Consider the following 12,220-nt stretch of genomic DNA (forward strand, 5'->3'; position numbering starts at 1 on the left):
AAAAAAAAAAGACTTTTAGTAATTAGCAACAGTGTTCATTTAGGGCACCACTCTTACACTGGGTGGTGGTCTAATAAATGTGTGGAGCACTAGGGTTTCTGATTAACTTCCTGTAAATATGTCCATCACCTGCAGTTTTATTACATTTTCCCATGCTGAATATCTCAAACAAGTCGCTCTAAGAACAAAAATGAAGAGATTGCTTTTAAATTTAGCCGTTTCCTCAAAAACATCTGAGCGGGTGTTTGTTTGCATTGTGACTTCAAGATGTCAAACAGCTCAGCTCAGAAGCCAGCTTCTTGGCTTGGCTTCTGCTTTGACCTTTAACCTATAAAGTAACCTAACACTAATCTCTAATCAAAAATGTAAAGTAATTCTACACCTGAAACCAAAACTGTGAAGGGTACGCTGTAGGCCGTGGATTTTTCAGTATTTTGAAGATTCTTTCTACCTGAGCTTGGAACCCATCTGTTCATAACACAGATAAAATCATGAGAACACATACATAAAAAGACACGCTTAAATCGCACAAATACAGATTACAAAAAGTGCTGATCTTTGGGGGTGAACAGGCCACACACACACACACCCTAACAACCGTCCACAATAAGTAAAAACGACATCTGTGTAAATCTGGCCACACACACACACTCAGAGACACACACACACCGGCTCTATTGTTGCATGTAAGGGTGAGTCAGACCCTATCAGTGAACCCAAACAATAATAAAGTGGACCAGTGAAGTTTAAGGAATGGAATGCCAGTCAGTCAAACACAAAAGCACAGATAACGCCAAAAAGCCCCAAATTTCACACAAATTTACAGAAATGGCATGAGAACCCACAGTCTTACAGGATACGGATCTGGAGGCTTGTGTGTGATAAAAGAAGTTTCCTTACAAAAATATGAGACTTGTAATTCACTGCATCGTAGCAAGCACAGCTTAATCTAATCTCTACCTCTTTCTCGGAAGTGAAGATTTTAACTTCAGAAAGTCATTAAAAGATATCCAACATATATGACAAATTACTTGTTGTACAAAAAAGTAATTTCCTCATTTTAAGAAGAACCCACTAGTAGTTTTTGTGAAATTCTTTAGAACCAAGTCTTCAGTACGTCATCATGATCGCTAACTTTTATCTCTTGACTGGATGAAACACAGATGATTTTGCTGTTAAAAAATGTATGTAACCTCCTAGGACCTGGCGTCCACATATGTGGACATCACATTTTGGGTTATTTAGACCAAAATACTAAATTTTGCTCATAAGTGGGCCTGATATCCACTTATGAGGACATTATACTGCTACTGTTCTTTCAAAATTTTAAATGAATATCCTAATACGTGGCTCTTATTTTTCCTAAAAACAAAAATAGGGTAAAAAAAATCTGGTAATTCTTTGTTTTTACATTCATCGGGCCCCAATATGCCCAAATATCAAAGAGAAATTAAAAATGCATGCTGTGGAAGAGTTCAGGTCTTAGGAGGTTAATGTAATTTGTAGAGCAGGTGAAGCTCAGTTAGCCACCCATCAATCCATCTATTTTCTCCTATTTATCCCACTCACAGTCATAAGGAGCTGGCGTTTATCCCAGCTGTCATAGGGTGAGAGGTGTGGTACACCGTGGACAGGCTGCCAGTCTATCATAAGGCTATCATGGAGAAACTGGTAAACATTCACACCTATGGGCAATTCCACATTATCAGGCTCTCTAACAAGCATGTCCTTTGGACTCCAGACACAGGTCCAATTCCACACAGGAAGGGCCCAGCGGGCTGGTGGAGTCAACCCTCGGACTAGAGCCTGACCGATATAGGAATTCTAAAAGTGATACTGATATTTGGTGAGTTAAAAAATCAGATATATTAGCAGATTTTTTTTTCTGATACATGAAACAAACAGATTTACATAAATTTCATACATACATTTCAAACATATTGTAAACAATGAAGTTACAAAGGGCCCTCTGGTGGACATACTATGGTTGAAGGGATGCCTCTTCTATTTCTTTATTACCGTTTTAAATATTCATTTATTAACAGTTATAAATGCAGATACAGCTATGTCTGCTGGACTCTTACCAGGACCTAACTAACCACAACACCAACAAATACAAACAATGGCTTAAAAGCCAGTTTCTCAAATAATATGCACATTTTTTCTTGATTAACACACTAATAGGTTGTTAAAAACCAAAGTCGCATAAACTGAGAAAATTCTGATAAAAGACATTTGGTCTTATTCATTTATTTATTTATTTAATCCCAGCATTTGGTAATCAAAGAAATGTTCATTAGAACTAAATATCTAAAATGTTTTAAGTTCTTTAAGCTCTTTATCACACCACCTCTGGACATTTAGCAAGCCACTGTCACTGGTAAATGGTGATTGACTGATATTACTCATCGAGACCGATACTGGCCAATATTGAGGTTTGAATGATGTATCGGCCCAGACGAGTACTGTGGCATTCTAACCAATCACTGAACAGGCTTTAATTTAGTGTTTATGTCTTTACATGTTAACTCTTTAGGATGTGACTCTGCTAAAAGAGTTTCTCCTTCTAAGAAATGCTGCTTATTTCAAAGTAACGCTTCCAACATTCAGAGAACATGTATATTTATGCCTGATGCGATTCACTGCGTGCTTGATCCAGCAGCAAAGGACACAAAACGAAGCGCGGGCGCACGACACACCCATGAGCTCAGAAGCTTCGGTGTTTACATGTGTCTGTTTGCTTGTATGTGAATGCCACAGATGTGAGGCAGTGCCGGAGAATTCCTCTTTGTACGATGGTTATTGTTGCAAACATCTTTTGTCTTAAAACAACCAGCACAGGCACAGGGTGTAACTCTGTTGCAATTCAAAGAAGGGCCTGTTTCCAGAATAGCTGGCCTTCGCATGAGAACCGGGGGATTCCCCACATGCAATTCATTTAGTCTCTGTCCAGTATCATCTCTAAACTATTCCTTGTGCGATTTCCTGCTACCTCTGACATGTCAAACAAAAAAAGTTTAAAAGAAAAAACTCCAGAAAGACTAAAATCAAGTGAACTGCTTATAAAATAACCTTTTAAACCCATAACAAGAATCTCTATATTGACATTAAAAGTCAATAAATCCTGATTATGGTAAATTGCTCAATTTCTGATACAGGATTGTTACTTTTATGCCAAGTGAGTCTAAGTTGGATAAGCACAGATCAGGTCACAGCATTAAAAAAACCTGTCTAATAGTGTATAGGTCCCGTTCCTAATCTTAAGACAATGTCATGTGTTTCAAGTGAGTACCTTGCCCCATCACTACAGGGTATCCTTGTCTTTTTAACGTCTCTACATCCACTTTTATTCGCGACTGGTATTAAACTTTTCACTAAAATGAAATAAAAGCTGGACTCTCTGACTTGATGGGGACAAACAATAAAATACATGGTTTTATAATGGTTTTATGTTTTCACATGATGTCATCTTTGAACCACAGATAGGACCATTTCAGTCCTGCCAAACTTCTCTGACTCTCTTTGTCACTTTGAATGCAAACCTGCAATATCATGATTGAAAAAGTGGCCATGAAGCATATCCAATGCAAAATGTCATTTTTCGTCTTCCATGCGTCACACGCTTACAGCTGTTGATCTCATATAGAGATCGACACAGCGCACCACTGTAGCAGATTTCATGCACCATCAGGATCATACATCAGTTTCCTTCATCCCTGCAGACCAATATATGTGCACCTCCCACTGCAGTGTATCAGAAATCACAGGCAACGCTTCTCAACACATTTCCTTAATGCCAAAAATAAACTTCTGCTGTTTAACTAGCAGTTCTGACTGATAAGCCTATCTCTCCCGTATTTTATGCCCCCTCCTACACTCAAGCACCATCAGCAATGACTCTGATTGTCATCGTGTACTTTCCCCTGCTGGGACTAAATGAGCAGCAGCTCACTGACGCCACTTGTGTTCCTCTAAGGAGCACATGTGCAACAGAAACAAGTCGCTGCAGTAGCGTTTTATTGATTAATAGACGCGTAAATAAAACCGAACCCAGTGGAAGAGGAGCCCACATCCACACATGCACCAGCGACGTCCATATTTCTGCACACATTCTTGCCCTACAGCTTCTCTCCACTTGCCGCCCTAACCAAATGCCTCCAATGTGTGTGTTTTGTTTTTGTTGGGTTTTTTTACACACGCGGGTAAGCTCGTGTATTTCCGTCTACCTTGACTGCTTGTAAATTCCGCGTTCCGTTGTTTAACAAGTCCGATCAGGCAAATCTGCCTTCCGAGCGCCCGGCAAGTCAAACTCCCGGGGCGAACTTTACTCATAAACCTCATTCCAGAAATAAATGAAGAAAAAAAATGTGTAAACCCGCTTAACTCTATAATAAACAAATACATAAATAAATAAATAAACCAGCAGCAATGCTCCTATAACATTTCTTAATCACCTGCAGCAGCTCTGCTGTCAAATGCCTTGTTTCCCTCGACTTTTTGTGACTGTTATTATTATTTACTTATTTATTTTGCAATACTCCAAATACTGTGCACAGATTGTGGTGTGTGTGTGTTTGTGTATGTTTTCTTTCAGCCTTGCAACAATATTCAGAGTGTGCATGTGACGCTGAGCTGTGAATTTGAACGCACATTGGATCTGCTTCTTGGAAGTTCCGAGCCCAGCGAGGACCTCTCACGAGAGGCTTTCTGGTAAATCGGGCCAACACAGGAACCACATGTGGCTCCAAATACAAACAAACAAAAGACGGGGAAAAGGTTAAAGTGAGTGGAAACCAGCTCTCACCTGTGATATCGACATATTCAGGTAGACAAAGAGTCCCGTGGTCGAAGCAATCTGCAACACTACCACCACTATCACCACCATAGCCACCCACATCTTGGACGGCGTTTCCCGGCGCGCTGCCGCGGTCGGCCCGCCTGCCGGGACCATCATGTAGGTGGTTGATTCGCTGCTCACCGATCTGAAATAATCCTGTTGCTGTGCGCTCGGAGTGGCCATGGCATTCCCGACGCATGAGTGAACCATTAAAACCAAGAGAGCAGCGAAACGACAATAGCCTCCACAGACCTGAGCGACTGACCGAAAATTAGAGCAAAATTAGATTTCCATGAGACGGCAGCTGCCAGCGCAGCTTCTCACTCGGAGCTCAGCCCAGCGGGAGACGGAAAGGGAGGACAAGAGAGGAGAGGAGCGCGGGCAAGAGAGGAGAAAGACCTGAAAGTTAAAGTTCGGATGTGTCCATGTCCGCTCAGCGCTCAGCTGCCGTTTAAAGCGGGGCTGGAGCCGCAAAAGGAGGCAGAGAGCACAGCGGAGAGGGGCTGGTTTAACCTCTTCATCACCCTGGAGCTGTGGAGGAATTCGCTCTCTCTCTCGCTCTCTCTCCCATGCACTGTTCTTTCAGTTTCAGCGCGGACTCTGCTGCCAAATGTTTCAAAAACAAACTAAAACAGAGAGACTAACTTCAACTTCAAGGGATCATTATTTCCTTAAATTTACTGTTTCTTACTGATTTTTTTTTTTTTAAAAATCTACCTTTTCACATTCACACACGCCCACATCATTTTTAATGATCTGTGGTGTCCCTATGTAACATGTACTGTGTGCAGGTCTAGGCTCCTGGGGGACTCCCATGATGCATTCTTCTTCAGTCACCTTTTTTCACTCACTATGTGTTTATATACCTCTGCATTTAATCATTAGTTATTATTAATCTCTGGCTCTCTTCCACAGCATGTTTTTGTCTTCCTCCCTTAATCCTAACCAGTCGTGGTAGATGGACGCTCCTTCCTGAGTGTGGTACTGCTGGAGGTTTCTTCCTGTTAAAAGTGAGTTTTTCCAATCCACCATTGCCAAAGCTTTGCTCATAGGTGGGCAAATGATCGTAGGGGTTTTCTCTGTTTTCTTTACATTATTGTAGGGCCTTTATGTTGTTGTGATTTTGGGGCTGTATAAATAAAATGTGAATTGAATACTGTGTCTAATGATGTAACAGAAGAATACAAGATGTTTACACTGATGTCCTTCAGTATGCTATACAAGGTGACAGATGATAGATAACTCAACCTGTGGCTGGTACATGTAAGTAGCTTCCTGTTTCACCTAGAGCTGCGGTCCCCAACCCCCGGGCCTCGGACCGGTACCGGTCCGTGAGTCGTTTGGTACCGGGCCGCGAGAGTTGAGGCTCAGGTGTGAAATGTATGGTTTTCAGGGTTTTCAGCGTTATTTTGTTATCGTTTTTATCGTTAACTCGGTTTTCCTGGGTCTTTTCACGTATGTTATGAATAAATCTTCTTTTTTCGGTACCGGTACTAGTTTTATTTTGTTGTATTTTTTCGCGACACCTTAAAGGTCGGTCCGTGAAAATATTGTCGGGCATAAACCGGTCCGTGGCGCAAAAAAGGTTGGAGACCGCTGATCTAGAGGACCAGGACACCTGCTAATACAATGCTGAAGGCCATAAATAAATAAATAAAAAGTTTTTGGACATATCAACAAACGGGTCAGCTGGGTTAGTAACCTGCACTCAAACTGTATGGCGTGCACTGCACACAGACACAGACAGCTGCTTAATGGTGTTGGCTACAGCTGAATCCACATCCACACAACTGAAGCAACATGACAACATAATAACACATGAGGTAATAATAACAACAACAATAATTATTATTATTAGCATTGTCATCCTACAATCAATAAATAAATCAGACATGAATAATAATTCTTTATTTTATTATATTCCACTGTATTGTAAATGATAGTTGACATTATCTTGTTATGTAGTTTAAGTTGCGTTTCTTATCATTTCTCTGCGTTAGCTGCCTGCTGGTTTGGTTGTTCCTGGTTTGATGAGGAGGAGGCGGTAGGCGAAGCTGCTTAAAGTTCAGATGTGAATTTGCAAAGTTGATTTAAACCACCTGTCACAGATTGAGGTGTGTTGCACTGGGTTTGGTTATTGTTCCTCCACTATGCATTTTAAATATCCTGTCTACTGGTGCAAGAGTGAGTTTGAGTAATGCTGTTTTTAATTGACTTTTGGTGTGATGCGATTCATGTCTTTAAATAGCTTAAAATTATATCAAAAATTGTATTTTTAATATAATTTCAAAGTAACACAAAACACACTTTTTGGCCTGTGCATTTTTACCTGTGTGTGCTTTGACTGTGTGTAAAGTACAACTAAAACAACACATTTCAACTCATCAAAAGTGGATCACAAATGGTGTGCTGTGAGGAAAGGTGTGCCCTGGTCTTTTGTTATGAAGATCCTGTGATTAAAAAAAACATTTTGACAGCAATGGGGAGATTGATGATCAGAACACATTATTTTTGCCGTGTGCAGCAAACCACAAAAACCACTGGTGGACTGGTGACTCATCTCCGAAAGATTTTTTAAAAAAGAAGGCTGTCAATAGGAGCTCCTGCAAAAGTCTACCTGCCTTTTGGCTTCAGCTGGATTGTTTTGTGTTAATGCCAACACCGTGTCAAAAGCTTAAGAGGTACTTAGGCAACAAACATCTCTTCTGAAAGTAAGTAGGATTACTTCTATAGAGTGAGTATAGAGTTAGCCAGATTCTATAAAAAGGCAGTGAAAGGAGTCTGAGTGCCATAGTCTATTAAAAAAATCACAACAAAAGACTTGTTAAGATTACTGTGGAAGCTTGTTTCCATAACTGCAAAAATAAAAAATAAAGATTATATCTATATATATTTTATGTTCTTGCTGTTGTGGAAACAAGCATCCATGTGTACTCCACATATTTACCAATCCATTTTGATTTATTAACTCAAACATATGAGAAATAACTTGAAATTTCAAAAACAACTTGAACTATAAGCAACATAAACACGATTCCATAGCTTATAAGCAGGGCACAAAACAGAAAAATCAGCATGCAGACTAGATGAGCTGGAAATCAAACTATTAACCTTCCAATAAATAAATAACCTGCTGTACATCCTGAGTCACAACCTAGCAGAGAACTACCAGCTGTAGCCTGCTGTGTCAGCATCCATCTGTCATTAAAAACTGTCACACTTTCATTCGTGCAAGACATTTAATTCAGTTCAAATCAGTTTTATTTATTTAGTGCAAAATCACAACAATAGTCACCTTAAGCACCTTATATTGTAGGGTTTTTACCTTACAATATACAAAACAATACAAAGAAAACCCCAACAATCAAAACACTGTGTCATGGGCCTGAGTCTGGGAACCCAGAGCTCATGTGTTTTTTGGACTTGCTTATATTTTTGATGGCAGGTGTGTGCATATTGTGCTGATGTCCCCGTGTCCCTGCTGCAGGTGTGCGTGCTGGTGTATCCGGTAGACCGGTTTACAAGCACCATCAGGCCCGGCGAGTGTACCCTTCCAGGTGGCTGGCCACACCCAAGGATGATGACACACACTTTCAGCTGGTCAGCCTCATCGGGGGGAGCTACTTAGCAGTGTGGACGCTGGATCGTTGCGTGAGAGTTCCCGTCAGTTTCCCGGCAAGTCAGTCTGAGTGTAAGCTTGTCGCTGTGAGAGTGTTCGTACGTCTGCTTCTGTGATTTATCTCAGGAGGACTGCGAAAATGAGAGGGTAGCGAGCACGGGGTGAACGGTCACTAGGGAGAAGACACGGCACGAGAGTCGGGGAAGCACGGGGATTTATTGTTGTTGTATATAATTTACTTCACTGTAAATAAACTCACAGCTTTCATCACACAAAGTCTGTTTGGGTCCTACTTCCCCACATCCCCACGGTCTGCCATCGCAGTCCGTGACACCATGAGCAAGGTATTGGCAACAGTGGGAAGGAAAAGCTCCCTTTTAACAGGAAGAAACCTCCAGAAGAACTAGGATTGGGAGGGGCTTCCATCCGTCTCAACTGGTTGAGTGTGAGGAAGACTTGACAAAGATGCTGTGGAAGAGAGCCAGACATTAATATATACTAGTATTTAAATGCAGAGCAGCACAAAAATGCAGTGACATTCAACACAGGATCTTGTTGCCTTAAATACGCAGTCTTTCTAATGATCTCATGAAGGTTCTCTGCTTGTTGAGATCTGGAAAGACCAATCAGATTGCTGTTTACAAAAACCTTTCAATAATCACACACACACAACTGAATCTTGTGGTTCCAACTTCTCAAACCTGAATTTTTGCCCATTACTTAGTCTTCACTAATAAATATGCTGAAACAGATTGATGAAATAATGTTTTTCCTTTTCTGTCTTGTAATCTTTGTATTCTCTGAGTGGCTGTCTGAGCCACATTTGTGTGCATGTCTGTGGTCTGTTCTAAATCTTTACCCTGTCTGAGAGCAAATATTTACCCAACGCCCCCCAGTTTATCTGTGCAGCCACAATTATATATTTTAACATCAGTTTCCAAAAACATCACAAAGCAGCGTCTGGGTCTTTTCAGAGATGTGACCTTTGGGGATGATTTTATTAGGGTCTGCAGTCAAAATGTTGCATAAAGACTCCATCCTGCTTTAAATCACCAATGTCTTGGTTGTCTTATTGTCTTTGGAAATAAAATCATGATTTAGTGCATATCTAAAGCTTTAGTGGACAGTCAGAAACAGTGTTTGCAGTTCAGCTCTAAACAACGCCCTTTGCACACTGCCACAAACAGCTGTGTGTGTCTGTTCAGCATCAGAGCTGTTTATCAATGATGGGAGGCAATGAGTTGACAAAGGAGGCAACCTTGGGTTGCTGCCAGTTGGAGAGCAACACTTCTGTTTTTAAAACTTTAGTCTGAAGAAAAACTGAAACATTTTCAGGACTGGCCTCCGAGGATGTTTAAACCAGAGAAACCAGAGTCGGAGGCACTTCCCCCTGTGTTTCGTTCTTCTTTCAGTTTTGTTGCATTGAAGAATAGGTGATACTTTTATGCGTGAAACTCTGTAGCAGTACAATCTGAGAGTGTTTACTGCTCTCAATGCCACGTTTTCTGGGAAAAGCCTTTTGAAGATTGGAAGTTGTTGTGGTGTGATACAGAAGTGCCAGAGGTTTTAGAACCAGATGTAAAAGCTATTCATTCCAACTGGGACATCTTGCTGGGACTTGAAAATCTCAGTGTCCAAGAAGACTGTGATGTACTCTGCAGGTGAGACCTAATCAAATTTGGAATGAAAGAAATAAAAACACAGATGGTGAAAGAAGAGCCAGATTCTTTCCATGTCCACAAAAATGGTTGTTATGATGGAGGGGACACTGTTTTGGGTTTAAAAGTTAACCCCTGGTGGGCTGATTCTGCCACCACTGTGGGAGGTGTCTTTGACTGGATGATGTTTCAGCACTGCAAGGTCATGGGTTTGACCCCACATGTAATACACAGCACCTGCACTGATACACATGCAAGTCTCGGACAAGTTGTAAGTGTTGAGATGTGCAAGTGATTCAGCCTGGAAACAATGTGGCTGGCATGCAGTACAATCAGTGTAGAATGGATATTTTCAAATCACTTAAAATCCAAGTTAAACTTTGCCAGAAAAGCCAAGAAAAACTGTCCATAACTGTCAGTTAGGGCAATAAAGTGGTAATGTCCCTTATTGTTCTCTAATATCTGCTTAATGTTTAAACTTATGCAATACTACCATTAAAAAAACTAATACTGGGACTTTGTCACAGTTACAAAACAATATCTAATCTTTTTACCTTCTAAAAATATCTTCATTTAATTTGGTAACAACTCTGACATAAAGTCATGATGCATTAAGGTGGACTTAACTGTTTCCAGAGAAAGGCGATCTGAACCTCCTTGTCTCAACTCACTTTTGCATTTATTTTTTAATATTGACCCTTGGGAGCATTTAATGCAGCCTGCAAGCATGACAAGGAAAGAATGGGCTGCTGTATGTATTCTTCCACAGTTCATGTGATTCTATGATGTATGTTCAGAGAACAAGAAAGCATTTCTCTTTAGTTTCAGGTTATTCTTTCCAAGTGATCACAAAAGTCTACAGCTTGATCCAAACTTTGACAATGTCTGCTCCTTCAGGTGAAATTTTAAATTTGACCATTATTTAATGTTACATATTTAGAAAACTCCTTAGCTCTGATTTGTTCACAATTGTCATTCATGTAAGCAGGTTAGATTACACTCAGCAGTAACCTCATACAAACAGTTTGTGAGGAATCAAGGTGAGTCCAGACTGCTGCACCTCCCTGAACCTGCTGGAGGTTTTGTCCTGTTAAAAGGGAGTTTTGACTTCACACTGTCGCCAAAGTGCTTCCTCATATGATTATTGGGGTTTTCTGTTTTTCTTTGTATTATTGTAGGGTCTTTACCTTACAATATCAAATGCCTTGAGGCAACTGTTGTTGTGTTTTGGCACTATATTAATAAAATAAAATTGGGTTGAATTAAATTGATTACTACTGTCATTGCGCAACAAGTAAGTTGGGCGCTTTATGTGTGAAGTTTGCATGCTATCCCTGTGCCTTCATGGGTTTATGCAGTTCAAACACTCGCATGTTAGATTAACCAGTGATTCAAAATAGATGCAAATGTCTGATTGTCTGTAGTAGCCACATGACTGACTCATGACCTGTTCAGGACCTCTTGCCCTATGGAAGCTGGGATGGACTCCAGCCCGCTGTTGGACAAGTCAGCAAGAAAATTGATATATGTTTATTCAATTTGGAAAAAAGAGGAACAAAGTGCCAACTTTCCAAACAGCTGGAGTATTTTCACAACCAGATGGTCAGAGGAAAGGAAAAAGAAAAGCATTTAAGCATCAGTGGATACCATGCTAAATTGTCTGTTGTTTTTTCAAATATGGCAGTACATTTTTCTGATGAAAAGCTGTTTAACTTATCAGCCCTATTCAGCAGGGGTACAACAATACACAAAATTCACGGTTTGGTTCGGTTCGGTTCGATACTTTGGTGTCACGGTTTGATATTTTTTCAATACAAAAAAAATGTTCATGCCTTTTTAATTTGTCATTTATTAAAATTATAAATATATATTTTAACTCAAAATGACAGTTTTTAAATTTAATGTTGCTGAAACAACAAAGTAATAAAAAAAAACTGATCGAGAAATCACTCATCTTTGGAAAAGAGAGTTTATTACAGAGAAATGTCTCTTTCCAAAATAAAAGCTATACTATACGCTTCTTCTGGGCTATACTCTCAGCAGCATATTAAACATATCAGGTCCCCATAAGGAGAATCATGTGCTAACGGCTGTCTAAATGACTCG

General features: G+C 40.2%; 1 protein-coding gene across 1 annotated transcript in view; it reads right to left on the reverse strand.

Annotated features, from left to right (window-relative positions):
- Positions 1-5,425, reverse strand: part of tnfsf10l (TNF superfamily member 10, like) — a 71,238-nt gene extending 65,813 nt beyond the window's left edge. The window contains exon 1 of the mRNA XM_005752653.1: positions 4,805-5,425. Coding sequence (XP_005752710.1) covers positions 4,805-5,047 — 243 coding nt within the window. The 5' untranslated portion in view covers positions 5,048-5,425. The remainder of the gene's footprint in view (positions 1-4,804) is intronic.
- Positions 5,426-12,220: the final 6,795 nt, after the last annotated feature.

Source organism: Pundamilia nyererei, unplaced genomic scaffold (genome assembly GCF_000239375.1).
Source record: "Pundamilia nyererei isolate P.nyererei 1_Seehausen unplaced genomic scaffold, PunNye1.0 scaffold00370, whole genome shotgun sequence".
Taxonomy (NCBI): domain Eukaryota; kingdom Metazoa; phylum Chordata; class Actinopteri; order Cichliformes; family Cichlidae; genus Pundamilia; species Pundamilia nyererei.